The sequence below is a fragment of the Nothobranchius furzeri genome, chromosome 2, assembly GCF_043380555.1.
Source record: "Nothobranchius furzeri strain GRZ-AD chromosome 2, NfurGRZ-RIMD1, whole genome shotgun sequence".
NCBI lineage: Eukaryota > Metazoa > Chordata > Actinopteri > Cyprinodontiformes > Nothobranchiidae > Nothobranchius > Nothobranchius furzeri.
The window spans coordinates 12,254,155-12,274,144 of NC_091742.1; the positions used below are offsets into that span (position 1 = coordinate 12,254,155).

Consider the following 19,990-nt stretch of genomic DNA (forward strand, 5'->3'; position numbering starts at 1 on the left):
TTCCCTTTTTGGGAATTTGGTTTCATTGAGATCTGATGTGCTTTCAAAGTGTTCATTCTAGTGGACTTAGTTGGACCGCCTTCAGGCTGGTTGTAGGGTCTGTTATGACACAAGTCTTTTCAGGGTGTCGGTGAGGTCTTCAGGTCATTTTAACTGGTCCTGGGTGAAGTGAGGTGAGGTGGCAGAATGGTGTCAGGACAGGAAGCTCTTGGTTCACTAGAAATTCTTCTGGTTCCATCACATCAGCAGCATGCTGGCATGGTGGGATCACGGTGCGTCGTAATCCAAGAGAGGCGGGTGCAACACGTTCCTTTTCATGTTTGGGAATTTTTTTTTAAAAAGCAACGGCGAACGTGAGAGACAAGAATTGTTGCACACTTTGAAAGCTCATACTTTACAGATGTGGCTGAGTGATTTACATCCACTGAAACGAGCTGAAGAAGGAAATTTCCCAGACAGCCGGTGGAGGTGTCTCGTCAGCCGCTTGTCCGGATGTGTGTGTTGGTGTGAGAGTAACACCTGTCGTTATTCCAACACGCTGGGGCTGCTGGGAATGAGCTGAAAGGACTGCAAACTGGAGCCAGAGGCCAGACTAGTATTATAGCTTCAGCATATGTTACCGTGTGTGTGTGTGCATGTGTTTCCATCACACACACCAAGGCCACTGGTACTCAAGGTGCTCACCCTTTAACATTTGGTAGCAATTAGCCTCAAACCTGACCCTCCCCACTTCTCCCCCCTCCGTTTTTATTTTATTTTTTACATTCTGTCCCTCCCTCTCTTTTTTTCTTTCTTTGTTCCCCTCCCACCCCCACCCCTTAGCTCTCTCTCTCTCTCTCTCTCCCCTCTGTCCCCGTTTCCCTTAAACCACACTTCTTCTCTTCCCCCCTTCAACATTTCTTCCTCCCTCCCTCTCAGAAGCTGCACATGGTTTGTATTTGAGGTGGATCTGGATGAGAAAGGGAGGAGCTCCACAAAAACACACATTCAGAGCTCGGAGAAGCCTTTCCCAGCATTCCTGACTGAGAAATGACAGACCCCCAGTTATATCTGAAATAATCTAGAGATCAAATCTAAATTGGATGATTTGCACCCACTTTGCATATATTTTTTAACTTGCAGAAGCAGCAAGGTGAAGGGATTTCTTCTCTTTATTTTGGAAATTTGATGCAAGCCAGAAGACAAATGAGCATCATTGATTTGTTGGGAAGAAGGTCAACATCAGCCTTATCTCACTGATCAGCGAACACCAAGCCCTCGCGGGAACCTGGAGCCAGCAAACATGAAAGGTAATGATTCATCGCTTCAGATATGAACACATTATTTCCAAAATTGACTGTTTTTGGGTAATAAGGTAACTGACTCGGGTCGGCACCTGCACAGGGCACTAGAACCCACACCCGCCCCTGATCCGCTCAGAAACCTTGGCAGCGCCGGTCCTGAGAAAGCTGAGGCTGATGTTGTTGTTGGACGTGTCGCTCAGCTTTAAAAATTGCGTGTGTGTGCAAAACAGAACTGTTCTGTAAAACACGAAAACCTGCCTTTCCTCAGCCAGGCTCCCACAGATTGGTTTGATGTTCCCCACAAAAGTAGGCGAGCGGAAACACAAAGAGCTGAGTTTACAAGGTGTGTAAGGAGAACAGCCAGGATCTACAGGGTGAGGAATGGGAGGATGGAGTTGGGAAGTGGGAGAAACAGGGAGGCAATAAGGACTCCAGTGAAGAAACTTAACGTTTAAACCATGAGACGTTTTATCGATTTATTGTCTCTCACCCTCAGTGGCTGCAAGCCTTTCCACATCTAAATCATTCAAGTTGAGAAATGTGTTCATTCTCATCAGTTTTACATTTTATTTTTCTGTAAAAGATTTGATGGACGTCCAAAGGAGTCCGAATGAAGGCAACCGGACTTCTTTGGTTTCTTTGATGACAAAACATCCGTGCAGTTTTGTCAATTCTGACTGGAATGTGGGAGGGTCTAGCTTATAAATGGTAGCTGACTGCTGTTGCTTAATGAGCTGAAACTACCTATGAATACCCCTCCTCCTTAACCCCTAGGGACTTGTTTAAGTCATTAGGACTTATTGTGTCAAAAACAACCATTCCCCACACAGTATTCTGCCATAGAGCTCCATACAATATGAACTGAATGGCGTTCAGCCTTAACCATTAGTGTTAGTGTTGCTTCTGTTTTGCTTTAAGGGCAAAAGACTTGAAATGACGGGGGACGGGTTCTGACTGTGGTCTGTGCTTATGCACCAAACTACAGTTCAGACTACCCACCCTTTTTGGAGACCTTGGAGGGGGTGCTGGAAAGCGCTCCTTCTGGTGACTCCCTCGTTCTGCTGGGGGACTTTAACGCTCACGTGGGCAACGACAGTGAGACCTGGAGAGGTGTGGTTGGGAGGAACGCCCCCCCACCCCCCCACCCCCCGATCTGAAATTGAGTGGTGTTTTGTTTTTGGACTTTTGTACCAGTCATGGATTGTCCATAATGAACACCATGAAGAAGAAGACGGAAGTCTGGGCCTCTCAACTTAGGCTACTGCCCCCGCGACCCAATTCCGGATAAGCAGATGAAAATGGATGGATGGATGGAGACTTGAAATGATTTTGAGACAACGTTTTGACTTTGTTTTGACAAGCTTATGATCAAATGATGAAGGGCAGCATTGTGCCAGATGTCACACTTCAGTTTAAACAGCAAGAGGAATCTCAGAGACAAGATTGCAAATAAAATTTGGATTAATTGGAACCAGATCAGAAAACTTGGTGACTAAATTGCATCAAGAGTTCTTTCTTCCACATGTGTGAAACATACAAAGAGTCATGAGTTTAGGCCCCCGTTGTACATTTAATCCCAACCAAAGTGGGTTCTGTGCTTTTTTACCAAAGCCTATGTGTGGAACATCCTGGACAGGTCTCATGTCCATCACAGGGACACACAGAGACAAACTGCCATTTTAGAGTCTCCCGGTAACCTAACATGCATGTTTTTAGTCTGTGGGAGGAAATCGGAACGCCCGGAGAAACCCCTGACATGGGGTGAACGTGCTAACCAGGGAGTTCAACCTGCAACCCTCTAATTGTGAGGGAACAGCGCTACCACCTTACCACCTGCACTAGTGCGCATCCTTTTCACCAAACAAAATAGCAAATTAAAGCAAAATGAAAGGGAGCACAGTCAGCTGCTTTATTATTTCTCTTTACCTTCAACTCTACTTTAAAACCCTCCAACTTTCCATTTAACAAAAGTTATAAAAACATTTGTTGCTTTTCTGCAGAGCTGCAATTTTCTCCCTACATTTTTGCCTTCAGGTAATGAAATCCAAACGCGTAGCCATCAAAGAATTCGCCTTGTGTGACATAAAGGATCTAATTAATTGAAATTGAAGTCAAAGGTAAACAAAGCTGCTGCAGGCAGCTTGTGCTGAAACCACAAGACAACGTTGCAAATGAGCTGCCTTACGCAGCAGACGGGGCTCCCCTCAGCCAAAAGGTGCAGGAGGTCCGGTAATGTGGTTTCCAGTCGTTCTCAACCAGAACCAAACATGCTGCTTCATACATTCCTCTCACGGCTGGAGGGAAAGGGAAGGGGTGTGCAGGGGTGACAGGTGGATGTTGGGACAAGAACAAGGAAAGAGAGAGAAAAAAGCTCAATTTCTGGTTTTGTGGATTTAATTTAAAGCTTTACACAGTAAAAGAGGAAAACTTGTTGTTCCTATACAGTTTCTTCTAATAGTTGTTTTTGTTTTTGTTTGACCACTTGTGAGTTCCACCTCCAACCTGCTTTCTGCCTGGAGGGCATTGCACAACCCCTCTTTGACATTTCTACTCCGCTGAAACACACAGGATGTTCTTTGGAGGTCCTGACACACAACAGCTGTGGCAACATCAGCCGCCATCACCAAACTCTTTTCTGAAGTGTTTATTTATGAACAAGCAACCAGATCAATTTACAATTCCTGTAAAATGAAAGTGAAAAGATTTGAGATGACCTATATGCATCAAGTTATCTCTTAACATGAAAAAAACACCATGTCGAGTCTTTATTGTTGCATTAAAATCCAGACAGTAGCTACAAAAGATAGAAATATAATATTAAAGTTTTGAGGGTGAGGAGGGTTGAGGAGCAGTTTCCTGATACTCCACCCTACTGGTTGAACGTGGAATTGCAATTATCGTAAACAACCCTGCGGCGGGCTGCTGTAGCTAGCACTAACAACTAGGGCCTGCACGACTTTATTTTTTTTAAAGTCGACAGTCAAGTAATGAAAGTCGAGTCGACTTCGACTAGTCGTTGATGACGTCATACGCCGGAAGCGGGGGGCGGGGGGGGGGGGGGGGCGGTGGGGCGATCGGTAGGTTCGCTGGAGTTTTTGACAATTAAAATTGCGCCCACATTTTCTAAGTTAACACATCTCTTTTAACAACGGTAGTTTCTGCATCCTACTTCAGTCCTCTCCCACCTCCCCCTGCGCAGCAACCGCAAACTCACTGATGCGCCTGCAGCCTTTCCTGCTGCTCTAAACATTAAAATAATTATTTCATTTTCTGTTCCTCACTTCTGATTGCCTTCAATGGTGTCTGTTTGTTGCAACCAGCAGGTACAAAAACTAACTTGTTTTTATTTGACTATTTTTCTGTCCTGCCTGTTTATTATCTTCCTGCATCTCCTCTCAGTCCTAAAGAGAAACTGCTACCTGCATTCATATATATTCACCTTATGAGTTACCTTTGAACTGCAGTTCTAAAGGATCTACCGACCGCAAAAACAGCGGAGTGCCGCTGCTCGCCGGCCGACTACAACGGGACCGTTTTTGCTGCGGAGTTCATGCCGGAGCGAAGCGGAGTGGAGGTAGTGGAATCTTGGGGGCGCGTCACCGGAGGACAACAGGTGATGCGCCTCGCTCCGCAGCAGCGAAATGCATCAGGCGCAAATAACAGACAGAAAACATGAAAGGAAATGAGCTGACATGAACGATCGCGTGTTTAATTTGTTTTTGAGGTGGTGACACCTGATTTGGCGGTGCTCAGGACGCAATGTCTGGAGCGCACGTCAACGATCAGAGCTTTGCATGCACAAACTGGTTAATATTAGGATGGGGGTGAGGGGAAGGTTAAATTGCAAGAGGGAAAACGTCACAGTTTGGTTAAATGTCCGTTTTACCGCCGGTGTCAGTACCGCACAGCGCGTCGCCTCCGCCTTGATCCAGACGCGCAGGGGCTCGTCACCTGCTGTCTTTTCCGAGGACTGCATCTTGTCAGTCATTATCACGTGACAGCGACTAGTTGATGACAGGCATAAAAAGTCACTACAGAGCCGTGAAGTCGACTAGTCGACTAGTCGACTAGTTCGTACAACCCCTACTAACAACAAGCTAACACTAACATAAGCCAACTAATACTAAAATAAACAACAAAGTAAAAAAAAATCCACATTATTGGACAAAAAATATTACGAGTCCAGCAGCAACAAAGCCATCACCATCAGTCTGTGACTCTGTAGCTTCCTTTAGTTCGTAGGCCGCATCGATGTTCACTCCGGTTTTAGCTTTTTGCATCACCTCCAAAGACATCACTCTCTTACTTTTACTTCCAGGCTCTGCCATGATGGCAACAGAAAAAGCAAACTTGATTTTTGTCTTCTTCTTGTGCTTTTTGTTGATGATTGGCAAACTAAAAATGCTAACTGACAGCATAACGGCTAACAGCCATAAAGCAGGTAAAGAGCTCCTCCTAGAACAACTTAGCCTAGTGAACTAGACCAAATTCTTGCTTTGCAAAGTTTGGTCTAGGCACGCTCCATTGGAACCTCCCCAGCTCCTACCAGGACTCTGGCTGGCCAATCACAGCTCTCTAGAGGGGTTTCAAACACATAAAGAGCTGTGATTGGTCCATAATGGTGGGCCAATCATAGTGCTCTATCTGCTTAGTGAACAAATCACAGAGCTTTATCTGCTTTGTGGGCCAATCAGGGCACTCTCTATGCCTGGTGGGTGGGATGATGCAACAGAGTGAAACAAGAGTATGTCACATTCATTGTCCAGTAGCATGCGGAGATCATTTGAAAGACAACGGTAGAACCCGCCCCACAACCGAGAGCTGTCAATGGAGCATGGCCAGACTAAATAATACATTTATTTAGTCTGGCTTGCCAGGCTAAGAACACCTACCTGCTTCACAAAACTATCTAGTGCAGTTTTGGTTTAGCACAGGGCTGCAGAGTGGTGTCATATATGAACTTTTCTAACTCAACAATCACTGAGGTCAATGTTAAAGCTCTAGCTTAAAGTTTAAAAAACTATTTATTGTTACTTTAATAATGGTTTTACCTCCTCATCACAAATTCTAAAGCATCTAAATGCAGTATTAGTACCTTGTTACGTCCCTCAGGTCGCTAGGAGTGATGTGTAGGAGGGAGTAAGAGAAGTTGTGTGTAGATGAAATAATAACAAAGTAAACGTGTCTCCAACAAAAGGATTTTTATTAAACACAAAGAGCCTATAAAAGGGAAAAAGGACTAACAGAAAGCACCAGGCCAAAAGGGCTGGGAGGAGGAAAAGTATCTAACTAAAATATTCAATATATATACACAAAACACTAGATTTAACAAGAGACACCCTGGTAAGCAGAGACGATCGGGGGTAATCCAAAAGGGGAGTCAAAGGCCAGTCCAAAGTCAAAGTTACCAGAAATCCTAATTATCACGAGTCTAAATCACTAAATCACCGAAGTATCATGAAGCTAACACACACACACACACACACACACACACACACACACACACACACACACACACACACACACACACACACACACACACACACACACACACACACACACACACACACACACACACACACACACACACACGCACGCGAGGAGAAGAGAGAAGCGTGCCCAAACTTCCCTGTACCTTCTCAAAACTAGAGGGCAGGAGAGCAGCTTTTAACAGCTGCCAAGTTATTGCCCAGTTACCCACAGCTGAGCACAGAGAGAGACAGGTGAGGCAGAAGCCACTGAGGCCACCTTGTGGCCAAAAAGGGGCGCTTCACGTAACAACCTTCACCCGTAACCTTCCACAGTCAGTCATAAACTATACAAGTTTAGAAGCTATATTTATTCACTATTATTCCATATTTTACATTTTAAAGGGTTAAACTACCTTTATTCTGTTCAAGGTTTTTCTTTAAGCAGCCAGAATGTGTAAAAAGGACCTTTCAAAGTAGTTTGGATCCAGTAGTTTTCCAGGATTTTAGAAGATTTTTAGAAGTTTTCTTTGAACTTGATGAGTGTGTGCTCAGACAAAGATACTGGACAGAGCACAAAACACCAAAAAGTCACAAAATAAAAGAAATAAATGAAATCTGGCATGCGTCATCTTCCTGTTTTCATACTAAAATACATTTTTATTCTGTCAATAGCTCTAATTTGTTCACTGGGTTATAGGGGTAGCAGGTCCAGTAGCAAGGCGCAACCCAGCAATCTCCATTAGCCTTGGGATGTAATCCCTCTAACGCATCCTGGATTGACCTCGGGAACTCTGTGTGTGTGTGTGTGTGTGTGTGTGTGTATGTGTGTGTATGTGTGTGAAGGACTAGTGATGTTGTAAAGTGTCTTTGGGAGTTGTAGAACCATGTAATGCGCCATATCAAATGGGTCATTTACCATCGAAAACAGGCCATTTCACCACAGAGGGAAGGAAACTCGTTTCGGCTCTTCAAATGACAGGTTAGAGTTCAGTGGTTTATACATGAGTCTTTATACATCTAGCCAGAATGTATTCTGGCTAGATGCTGAACTAAAAATGAGTGAAAATATCAACAGAAAAATCAAAGACCTCCAGAAAGCCTGAAGAACGGCTGATCCGCTACAGTAAAGGATCACAAAAACATGAGTCATTGAAGCTCTTTTTGGAGGCCATTGCATTCCTGTAAATAATCACCACTGCATGAATCAGGGAATCGGGGAAACTAATTGCGTTGCACACACCCTTTTGGTTTAATACAGCCTCATAAAAGTGACCATGCTTGTCTTTGTGTCTCGTTCTGGCCGTCCAAACCAGTTCAGTCCTACAGAAACATGCATGGGATTAAAAAGGGTTTGTCTTGCAGTCCAACCACCATAAAAGTCGGGGTCTTTTACGACTTGCAGCATTGCATTCCAGGCACTTAAGAGTGTTGTGAAGACACCACACATTCTTGTCACTAAATGGATGAGTTTTTGTTGTTGTTGTTGATTTTATGAGCTGTGGTAAAGAACTGGACTCCTCTCCACTTTCTGACTGTTGCATAATATTTTTGACATCCTTAATAAGATATTTTCTTGTCAAAATAACAAATGTGACCACATAATTTTTTTAAAAAAGCCTCACGTTTCTGTAGGCTGTACTGTGGAGAAGGGCATTTTTATGTAACGGAGAATTTATCCCATCATGGAGCGACTGATGTGGTGAGGTCAGTGGATATTTAAGGCACGTTATTCAGAAAGAATGACATTTTTCACAATTTGTGGCAAAGTTAAGGGTCCAGAAGGGTGGGTGAAATAGTAGGAGAGGGAGTGACAAGTCCTGAAACCGACCAAGAAAATCTGCAGAGGAGGAACCACAAACATGGGGAGGTGGTGATAGTTCTCAGGCCTGGGAATGGATTCACAAACACCAGAGGAACAGGATGGACGGAGACGTCAAGAAACAAGAGATGTGCTGTTGTCGGGAACGAGGCTCGTCTCGCGGGTCTCTGTAACCTGCTGCTTGGCTCAGTGTTTTCACAGCAGCATTGCTGCGCCTCCATCTCCCATCTGGACTCAAGGTCACATGCAGGAAACACAGAAAACAACAGTTTGAAGCTCTTTAGCCTCGTCTAAAGGGGTTTTTGACCCAACCCCTTATAAAGGAAATGTTGGCATTCTATGTTTTAACCTTTTAAAATCTAAAAGCCACCTGTAGGTCCTCCACTAGGGGGCAGTAGATATGTACATCACTGAGTATGGCACTGATCTGATGAAGGTACTAATCCTGATATCTGGATGCTTCCCGGTCAGGAAGCCTTTCAAAATGGGACCCAATGCCTCACTGCTTGACACTCAGCTTCACGGGGTTGGATTAGGGATTAAACCACCAGACAGTTTCCGAGCGCAGCCACCACTGCAGCTCACCGCCCCCCTCCGTGGGGATGGGTAGAATGCGGAGATGAACTTCACCAGTGTGTGATGATGACTGTGGGACTTTTACTTTAACTTTGAAGGTCACATTCACTGAAAAGAAACCATTTAATACTTGTTCATTTTGAAACACAATCACTTTGAGTTGGATATACACGTTAAACATGAAAATGTTCTTCAACCCCATCGTCTGCATTAGCAGCAGAAAGAAAAGGATCAGGTCACAAAAAGCCGGTCTCCTCTACATCACAGGCGGACCGTGTTCAGGCTCGTGTTGTTTGTGGAGACAAAACGCCCACGTAACATTTTTTACCCAGAAAAGAACGAAGGCAGTGGAAGAGTCTTGTCATCGTGATGTTGGTTTGGGTATAGTTTAGGGTTAGGTTTTAAATTCTAATTGACATGTTTTTATTTTTTGTTTTCCTGTAATCGATTGGTTTTCCAGTTATTCCTGTCTGGCCTTCATTTCCACTCACACCCGCCACCTCCATCAACCACCCCAGCTGTTTCTCAATCACTAACCACCCACCCATTGCTTTCCTTTCACTGCTGTTTTATTGTATAATACTGTTTTATTTTATTTTTTTATCGTGTCCTTGCACATGGCCTGTTTTTGTTCCGTTTTTGGGGAATGCCAATAGGAAAAGCCTTAAGCAGCCCTCCCACTTGCTCAGAGGTTGTTCCTGAGCGACCAGGTGGGATCAGGTCAGGCCGTGCTGCTGTCAGATCAGCTTAGCTCTGCTCAGTGTGCTGGACGGGGCGGGTTGACTTCCTCACTAACAAGGCAGACACGAGTCTTTCTCCACAGACAGCAGAGAAAACATGAGGAGAGGAAAGTGAAAGTAAAGGAGCTGAGGTGGTAAGAGTCAAACACGAAGCTGGTAGATAGTTGAGGGTCCTGAGGAAGAGTGATGTGCTCTTTAATTGGCTTCTCCATGTTTAAGCTTTGGTATCTTGTGACTCATCCATCATGACCTCGGCTGCTCCACCTCTGAGTCATGTAAACTTTCACCTCGACGATGCGTTAAATACACACAGTTCATCCTGTTGAGTCTTTGCGCTCATTTGGTTTCACTCAGCTTAACACTTCTGTTGCCAAGTTGAGTTTTTGGAGCGGAGCTGTTTGAGGCGGAAATGTTGAAAAGTAAAGCCGGGGTCAGAAGTGTATTAGATGGACTAGATGGGGTTCAGTCAACACTCTCCGCCTTTGTTTTTATTTATTGGAAAAACAAAATAAACAAGCTATCAATAAAAAAAATACAATTCAGCATTCTTGTATTCCTATTCTTTGGCTTTTAGCATGATAATTCTGATTTCCTGTCATCATAAGTGTGTTAATCAATGAAAACTTTAATGAAGATTAAGTTTTAGGTTCCTATCAGAGCTGCAGATGCAACTTTAAAAGCCTGTCTTGCATTACATAAGATTAAAAATGCATATTAGTTATGTATTTGAAGTTGATTAATTCAAGAATTTTGTGCTTTTGTGATTGAAACACAGAGAACAATTACTAGAAATGCAAAAAACTAAAAGATTTTACTTTTATTTAAAGGTCAGCTGCACTGAAATTTTTTTTTAATCTCGATCGATTTCTGAGTTTTACATGCAGGCTGAACATGAAAATAGTCTCCTACACCTATCTCCTGTATTAGAAACTCTAGGATTAGAAAATCCTGACAGATCTACATCACACTGTCTCTTAACATTCACAGACTCACCCATCTTGACTCATGAAGAGGAAGACTGTTGTTGGTTTAGCGTCCAGGAAGCAACAGAACTAGTAGAAGCTAACTGTTAGCCTTAGCAACACCACCACACAGCAGAACTCCTCAAGGCTTGTGTTATTTATGGAGATAAAACATCAACGTTGCAGAGCAAACAGAGTCAGTGGTAGAGTCGTGTTGCTGTTAGCCAATCAGAGGGGAGATGTTCGAAAATCACCTGAAGCTCAGCTTTTATCTGGCTCACTTCTAGTTCCTGAAACAGGTGCAACAGAAAAAATACAACTTACGAGACATTTATTCCTACTAGAAGCCACTGGAAATGTATTAAACATAGAAGTAAAGTTGATCTTTTAAAAAAATCAAAAAATAATGTAAAACCCATCCAATTTCAGCTGCAAAGAACAAAACAATCTATTATATAAAACACAGTGTTTCAGCTGTCTGATTAGATTAGTTCAACCCATAGTGAATTATGCAGGTGTCCTTCATCAGCCTTTCTTCTAAAACATCGCACCAGTTCAGCCTCAGGTGCTGAGTTGGATGGCGTCCAGGTCGTGACGTGACATAGAAAATCTAATATGAAGCTATGAAAACATGAACATAATGTACAAACCTTAATGTAAGCTGACTAGTTTATTAAGCCTGATGGTTACTTTTCCCCTCATCCACTGTGTGATGACAACCTCCTCAGATGCCCACAGGAATGAGCTCACAAAACCAACAGCTGTGTTTGTGTTTTCTTCTGAACAAGCAACGGCTCAGAGGAAACACGCGGACCCCTGCAGGGGGAGGCAGCTGGTTTCCACGTGAGTTTACTGCACTTTCTCTGTTTTTCAGACAACTATGGGGGATATGAGAACCAGCTCTTCAAAGGTATTATCTGGATCTCTGTTTTCTCTTTTTTATGTTTCATCAGAGTTATTTTATGAGCTAGTTGATGTGTGAAACCTTTTCAAAATACTATGATCTGAAGCTGTTCCTTACTGGTTTTTTAGATGAGGACTTCACTGGAGAGGAGGAAGAAATGCCAACATTTAGAGGTGAGGTCCGATGCATTTATGAGGGGATATTGGTGCCACACAGGAGACTTTAAAAACAAACAGTAAGTGTCAGGATTAAAGTCACAGAGTAAAGATAACTTTGAATGTTGTCCGTAAGGAAGCAAAGCACCAGTTTATAACTTTTATTGTAATAAAGGGGCGTGTTTTCTAGCTATAAATGTAATACATTTTTATTAGCTGTGGAGGTTTTGAGGTACAAATGCATGTTTGAGACTCTTATTTTGAAGGGCTAAAGAACGTTTGTTGTGTTCAGCTGCAAACAAATACAGCCGAGTACAGGAGAAAACCTGTTCACCTTCCAGAAAATGCCTGTGTTTAATTATTTTTTGTTCATGTCTACGTGGTCCCACTGAGCCTTCATAACCTTCTGTTTGAAGTGTGTGTCCTTTCCTGGTCTTAAAGGGCCACTGTCCTGCTTGTTTTACCCTTGCTCCAACACAACTGGTTCAGTAGCCTCCCTAAAGTTCTGCAGAATCATGTTAAAGTATCACATATCAGTGAAATAACAACTGTTGTAAACAACCCTGCTGTAGCTAGGGCTAACAACAAGCTTTCACTAACATAGCCAACTAATACTAAAATAAACCACAAAAAGATCCACATTGTTGGACAAAAAATATTATTACTTACAAGTCCACAAGCAACAAAGCCAGGTCACAATCAGTCCGCGATTTTGTAGTCTCCTTTAGCTTCCTTAAACTAGCATAAGCCATGCAGATGCTCACTCTGGTTTTAGCTTTCCTTCGCCTCCAAAGACGTTACACTCTTACTTTTACTTCCAGGCTTCGCCATGATAAAAACAAAAAAAGCAAACTTCGTGTGTTTTTATTGACGATCGGGAAACTGAAAAAGCTAACTGCTAGCATGACAGCTAACAGCCGTAAAGCAGGTAAAGACCGCCTCTGGGACACCTATTCACTCCACAAAAGTATCTAGTGCAGTTTTTGGTCAGTAGAGAACAGCAGAGAGGTGTCTAACCCAACAATCACTGAGATAAACGTTAAAGCTCTCACTTTTGTTCTCATATGTTTTTTATTTGTTTTCATATGCTTAAATGTTTTTATATTGTTGTTGTTGTTCTCTTGTACTATCTTCCATCAGGTCATGTTGCAAATGAGAACTTGTTCTCTAACATTTTACCTGGTTAAACAAAGAAAGAAAGAATTAGTGTTACTTTAAAGACTGGTTCAGTTTTGCAGATAAATCTAAAGCATGCAGGACAGAGCTGCCCTTTGAGGACTCTCCAAATTGATATTGTATATTCCCATTTCTAGTTAGATTCTCTGTATTTTCAGGTCGTACGAGAGGTGGCTGCATGAGATGCCAGCAGAGTCATTCCCTCCAGCTGGCGGTCAAAGTTCTCTACGGATTTGTTGCTTTTCTCATCATTACTGTTGTAGTGTTGGCTTCACTCGGTGAGCCATGTTTCTCCTTTCATTTTCACTCATCAGTCTCTGATTTCCTGTCCTTACACCGATTCCAGACTGGATTAATGCAGCTGTGTGACTTGTTCAGTGATGCTACTGATTAATGCTGAAACATACATCAACAAGCCTCCTTTCCTCCTCGGATCAAATGAACATGGTCTTTGCATGCTAATATTTTACCTGACAGCTGCTCAGCGCAAACAGATGGTTTTTACATCAACATCGTGTTTTTATTCTCTTTACTGGGAACGAGTCGTAAATCTCCTTGTTGTACTGGTGCTCAGGAGTCTCAGAAGGGAGAAGGAGGCCTCGGTAGTCATGAAAGATTCCTTAAAAACAGACATTCAGGTACATCTTCTTTTAGAAGTTCAGGTTTTGGTTTGAGTGTGTTCTGGTTATAATTTAATTTGCACGCGTAGAAAGTACGTTTTTCATGTTTAGCTGAAAATTCTGTTGCCAGAAGTTGGCATCATACTTTATTCTCGATAAAATAAAGAGACAGGAACGTTATATCCCCTGAATATTGAGGATTTCAACTTTAAATTAGCTTTAATAATTAGTTTACTTACTACTGTAGCTTAATATGTTACTAAGCTAAGCTGGTTTCTTATCTAGTTATTTGGGTTCGTATGCATGTGTTATTTATCTAAACATGTCTATTATTCTTCCCAAATGGCAATTTGAATGGAGCAAAAAGACAAGTTTATTGGAGGTAAAACAGAAGGATTGGTGTAAGATGGTGTGGCTTCACAATAACATAACTTTGTTGCACTTGACTTGGCTTGACTTGACTTGACTGGTCTCGATATGACTTGGCCAGGCTTGACTTGACATGACTTGACTGGACTTGGCTAGATTTGACTTGAAGTAGACTTTAAAACCTTGAGTTAATGCAGACTTGACTTGGCTGGACTTGATATGGCTGGGCTTGACTTGGCTGGACTTGGCTAGATTTGACTTGTAGCAGACTTGACTTGGACTAACTTGGCTTAGCTTGACATGACATGAGCAGACTGTGTGCTGTGTAAATGTTGTGAAACGTGAAAAGTGTACATGCACAAAGACGGTAAACACTTGCTGTTGCAAAGTCGTGTAAACTACTCAGGTCCAAGTCAATCTGGAATAAGCCTAACCTGGCAAGCCAGACCACGCTCCATTGACGGCTCTCGGTTGTGGGGCGGGTTCTACCGTTGTCTTTCAAATGATCTCCGCATTCCACTGGACAATGAATGTGACATACTCTTGTTTCACTCTGTTGCATCATCCCACCCACCAGGCATATAGAGTGCCCTGATTGGCCCACAAAGCGGATAAAGCTCTGTGATTTGTTCACTAAGCAGATAGAGCACTATGATTGGCCCACCATTATGGACCAATCACAGCTCTTTATGTGTTTGAAACCCCTCTAGAGAGCTGTGATTGGCCAGCCAGAGTCCTGGTAGGAGCTGGGGAGGTTCCAATGGAGCGTGCCTAGACCAAACTTTGCAAAGCAAGAATTTGGTCTAGTTCACTAGGCTAGAATAAGCCACTAGAACCTAAAAATGAGCCATTATCATCACTGTCACCATGTCTAAGGCAGCTGAGCAGATGGTAATGAACATGTGGAAGTTTCTGTAGGACAAACGGCACAGATTTCCATTAATCCCCCTGGGTCAGAGCTTTAAATGCTGAAAAAAAACACCAATCAAGCTTGCAGTCTGACATAAACTTCAACATTCCTGCATTAATCATTATTACTTCCTTGGGAAGTATGCAGAGACCTGACCAGCTGCGAAAACAACCATTTGTCCGTGTTTTGGTTGCATTTGTGAACTGATGAATTTTTATTTTTTTCCTGGGCTTGAATTACAACGTCTCTTTTGACATCCTCCGCATTTCCTGGACAGAGTCCCTGCTGATGTCAATGATTTTTTTGTTCCTTCCTTCTGTTTTCTGCATGTTTGCATTTAATGTCCTTTGAGCATTGTTCAATTCTTTAAATGCTATGTCTCTCCAGTGTTCAAAAAGATGGACGGTTTGTCCGAAGATGAATTGTCACACAACAAGAAGATCACCAAGGTTCAACAAGAAATAGAAGGTAAAGAAACAAGAAGATCATTTTTTTTATCTTTTGCATTGGATCACGTTGTTCTTATGAGTCAAAAGTAAATCCGTAGAAACAAACCACTGCACAGAAAAACTGGTATAACTGAAAAAAAGCACCCCTTGATTCTAGTGCTTGGTTTTGGGACTATTGAGGAGCATTTTCCCAAAGAAAGTTTAAATGTACTTTTTGTTCTGCTGTTCATTTTGTGACTAGCCGGGATGCTTTTCAAGGTGTGGTTTACTCACTTATTCAATACATTTGCAGTGTAAATCAATACCTTGTGAGTTATTTAAAAAGTTATGATGCTCCTGTTCTGAGAAGCAGAAGTTTGCTATTATTATTAATGATATGCACACACCTCGCTTCTGATTGGCTAACAGACCACGTTCAGCCATGTCGCAAAGTCACTATCACCAAGACACTCCCCGCTCTCTCCTCGCTGCAAAAAAGTTATTTTTTTAAAGCCTCCCTGTGGGCAGGTGTGAGCCAGATGGGTGAGGCCATGAATGCAAATTCACAGCGTGACATCACAGTGTGAGGATTTTCAAATCCTAGCATTTCATCATCTATTTTCTACCAGAAGCTAATGCAGGAGATAGGCATAGGAGACTGTTTTCATGTTCAGCCTGCATGTAAAACTCAGAGAGACCGATTATAGTCAGAAATAATATTTAAAAAATGTTTTTTCTACGAATCACACCTTTAAGATGAAGGAGCTTCCTTTTACCTCCTTTCACGTCTCCATGTCTCAGATCTGAGGTTAGTGTCTAACAGTTCAGGCTGCCTGGATGTGTCGTCCTACAGTGAAGAGATCAGCCGGCTAAAGAAAGAATTTGAAGAAATTCAGAAGATGATATTGGGACAAGAACAAGTATGAGGACCAGTAATCTAAGACCAAAAGACAGTTTAACTGTCATAACGCGAAGTGGAGAAAAGCAGCAACTATTCTGTTTTTTTTCTCTTTGACCCCTGCAGGTCGTTGACCACACCTTCCAAACACAGGCCACCATTAAAGCCACTAGCAACCGTTTAACACGGGAAGTCCAAACCCACCTCATGTCGATCAAACTTCTCAACCAGTCGCTGGAACGATTCCTGGATCAGGTGGATGGTTGGAAGGAGGTGATCGAGGAATCTGAGGAGAAGATGAAAACGCTGGTGGAGGATCAGTTTGACATCAGCGTAACGACGCGACAAGTTAACACAACGGTAGCTCTCAGGTGAATCTACGAGAATAACACATTAGTCAGAATTTAATTTATGACATTAATTTACTTAAATACACAGAAAACGTCTCAGTGTTACATCGCAGACCCAGCTACACAGTCCCGTCCTTTTTATGTACATCAAAAAAACTGAAAGTGTAATCATCTCCCTCTACCTCTCAGCGCCACGTGGATCGAAGCCCTGCAGAGGAAAGCCGAAGAGGAAACTCTGATCCTCCATAAGTTGACCAGTGATTGGCAGAACTACAGCAGAGTTCTGAACTCTGTCAGATCCAACGCGGGCATCATATCACTAGGCGTGCATGTCCTTCTGGGCAACATCATGAAAAATCAACATGAGATCTCCATGACTGCTGAGGTGATCTACGACCTCACGCACCAGGTGAGACTGGTTCCAGTTGTCTTTTGTCCCTTCGGCTTAGCGGTCATCCATGAAGTTTGTGTTTTCTCGCAGGTGTTGAACCTTCAGATGCAACTAGACAACATCACATCTTTTATGGATGAAAACGAGGAGAACATGCATGATCTTCAGTATCATTCCAGGTAACATACGAGAGCATTGTGTCAATCGCTCCGTAAAGGCCTACTCTACGTTCCTACTGTTTTCTTTAGGTACTACGAGAACCGAACAGGTGAGCGTTTCTCCGCCTTGGACAGTCGTCTGAACTCCATTGATATGGAGATCGAAACCATCGCCTCCAGCATCAACGCCACCGTCAGCCACGTCCAGAGCATGTACAAGTACATCAATGTGGAGAGCTCCTCCTGCCAGAACCGCCTGGACAGACACACAGAAGACCTGCAGGTGGGAATGAAAGATGACAAGTGTATAAAGACGAACAGAGAACACGACGTTAGGCAAATGGCTTCATGCATGTTGTTGGTCTTTGGGGAACGTCACTGGCCTGAAAATGCCCAGAACCTTTCTGTCTTTCATTCAGAACGTGAACAGCACCGTTGTGTTACTTCTGAACGTGGCCGACAAGCTGAGGCAGCAGAACGCACAGCTGAATGTCCAACTGGAAATGGACGTGAGGAACATGTCCATGGTGATGGAGGAGATGAAGCTTGTGGATGTTCTCCACAGCCAGCTCATTAAGAACTTCACTATTGTTAAAGGTATTGCTGCTGTCGTTGTTTTTAAAGATCAAGTTCACTCAGAAATAATTTTTTACTTTTTTAAATTTGATCTCTCTGAGTTTCACACGCAGGCTAAACGTGATCTCCTGCATTAGCCGCTAAAAGAAAATAGATGAGGAAATGCTCAGATTAGAAAAACCGGACAACTGCACGTCATATTTCAAAGTAGCTTTCATGGACTCACCCATCCTGGCTCGCGACTGGGAAGGCTGTTGTTAATTTACCATCCAGGACGGATCAGAGTATGTCTTGGCTAGTAAACGCTAACTGTTAGCATTAGCAACTCCACGTGGCAAGGTGGAGAAACGGGGGCCCGGCCGGGATTCGATCCCCAGACTCCCGGGTGAGAGTCACGCGTGCTAACCAGTCAACCAAAGGGACATCCCCTTGGCCAAGTAGCCAGGACGCATGGTCAGATGGGATACAGTGACAGGTCGCTCACACTGTCACATCCACAACATGGCAGAACGTCTTCAGGCTCGTACTATTTGTGAAGATAAAACATCAAAGCAGGAGAGCCAGAGCTTTTTCCCCAATGACATCAACTCACAAGGCATTCATTTATGCAAGAGATCACTGCAGATGTGTTGAAAAAACAAGAGAACTTTGACTTCAATTAAATCACCCTGGTATTTTTTAACAGGTGCTCCTGGACCTCCTGGGCCAAAGGGGAGTCGTGGTGACGTGGGTCCAAAAGGACATTCTGGACTGATTGGTATGAAAGGTGACAGAGGCTTTATAGGAAGCCAGGGACAAGCTGGGGGGAAGGGTTCTCCTGGCCCCAAAGGAGCACTGGGTGAACCAGGTCCTGATGGCACCAAAGGACCTCCAGGAATCAAAGGAAGCAAAGGTGCAAATGGACTCCCAGGGCCCAAAGGGGAAAGGGGTCAGAAAGGTGACATGGGTGTCCCTGGTAAACAAGGCCCAGCTGGGCCTGTAGGGCCTCAAGGCCCCCAGGGACCTGTGGGACTAATAGGCTTCATGGGACATCCAGGACCACAGGGAAAACCAGGTCCAATTGGCCCACCTGGATCACCAGGTGCTCCCGGACCTCCTGGCCTTACCGTATATCAGTGATCAAACCAACAACCCCCTGCAGCGAACTGTGATGCCTGCCTCCTGGACAAAGAGACGGTAGAGTTTCTAGTCCAAACAGATGGGAAAATCCCAATCCGACACAAACCGATAGCATCTTGGTTTGAAACTCAACAGATTTGGAAAAAAGGCAACAAATCGATTTCAAGAAAGGATTTGAATCAATTCAATTCAAAAATACTTTATTAATCCCAGAGGGAAATTAGAGTTTCAGTACACACAATTCTGAGATCAGACATATGTAGACACATGACAAGAATTGTCATCGAGGCATTTCTTGGATGAAAAGACACAAACACAATAAATCCAACCAAGAACGCGTGGCCACATGAATGAAATGTGTTTGCTTTTATGTTCAAATACTGTAACACCCCTGTCCAACGAGCGGCACTTTATTGTTTCGTTAAAAAAGAACATTAAGTGAGTTTTCAGAGCAGGTTCTCTGGGGACTTTTCCTCTACAGATTCCACGTTTGATGGCAGAAAAAACTTTGTTTCCATCCACATACAGGAAGTGAAGACAGCTGACTAGACTGAGTTTTATCCGAGATCTGCATCATTTGAGATGTAAGGAATAGAAAGGAAAAAAAACCCAGAAATGCTGTTAAATTTTCTTCTTAATACACCGTAACAGAGAAATTATCAAGATAATTTTGCTGATCTTGTGTTACAATCATTTATATTTCAAAGTTTAAGTTTTACAAATCCGAAATTGCAGAAACGTGTAATGAAATGCGACTGGCTTGCATCGAACTTCAATAAATGCTGTCTTTAAACAAATTCTCTGTTGTATTAGCATCCTTCCTGTTAGTCAAGAGCAAGATGTTATTGTTGCATTTTAGAAGGAAAGGAAGTGGATTTGTTTTTAATCCAAAACAGATGTGGACCCCTCCCTACGGGTCCACATTTAGCTGGTTGTTGCACCAAATCTAGATGCTGTTTAATTAATACTCCACGCTAATTATCACCTTGATTTGTTCTCCAGTAAACAAATATTTGAATCATCTGCTCCTGTGAAGTAGAACAAAGCACCTTTCTGCAGAAAAGGAGCATTTCTGCAGAACACTG

General features: G+C 43.1%; 1 protein-coding gene across 1 annotated transcript; it reads left to right on the top strand.

Annotated features, from left to right (window-relative positions):
- The first annotated feature begins 1,095 nt into the window (after positions 1 to 1,095).
- Positions 1,096 to 19,702, top strand: scara3 (scavenger receptor class A, member 3). Its single transcript, XM_070544062.1, is given in 13 exon segments — positions 1,096 to 1,289; positions 11,726 to 11,761; positions 11,884 to 11,928; positions 13,245 to 13,364; positions 15,373 to 15,453; positions 16,215 to 16,333; positions 16,438 to 16,682; positions 16,851 to 17,070; positions 17,143 to 17,231; positions 17,301 to 17,493; positions 17,630 to 17,807; positions 18,472 to 18,887; positions 18,889 to 19,702. Coding segments are annotated over 13 exon segments (1,827 nt in total). The 5' UTR covers positions 1,096 to 1,282; the 3' UTR covers positions 18,967 to 19,702.
- Positions 19,703 to 19,990: the final 288 nt, after the last annotated feature.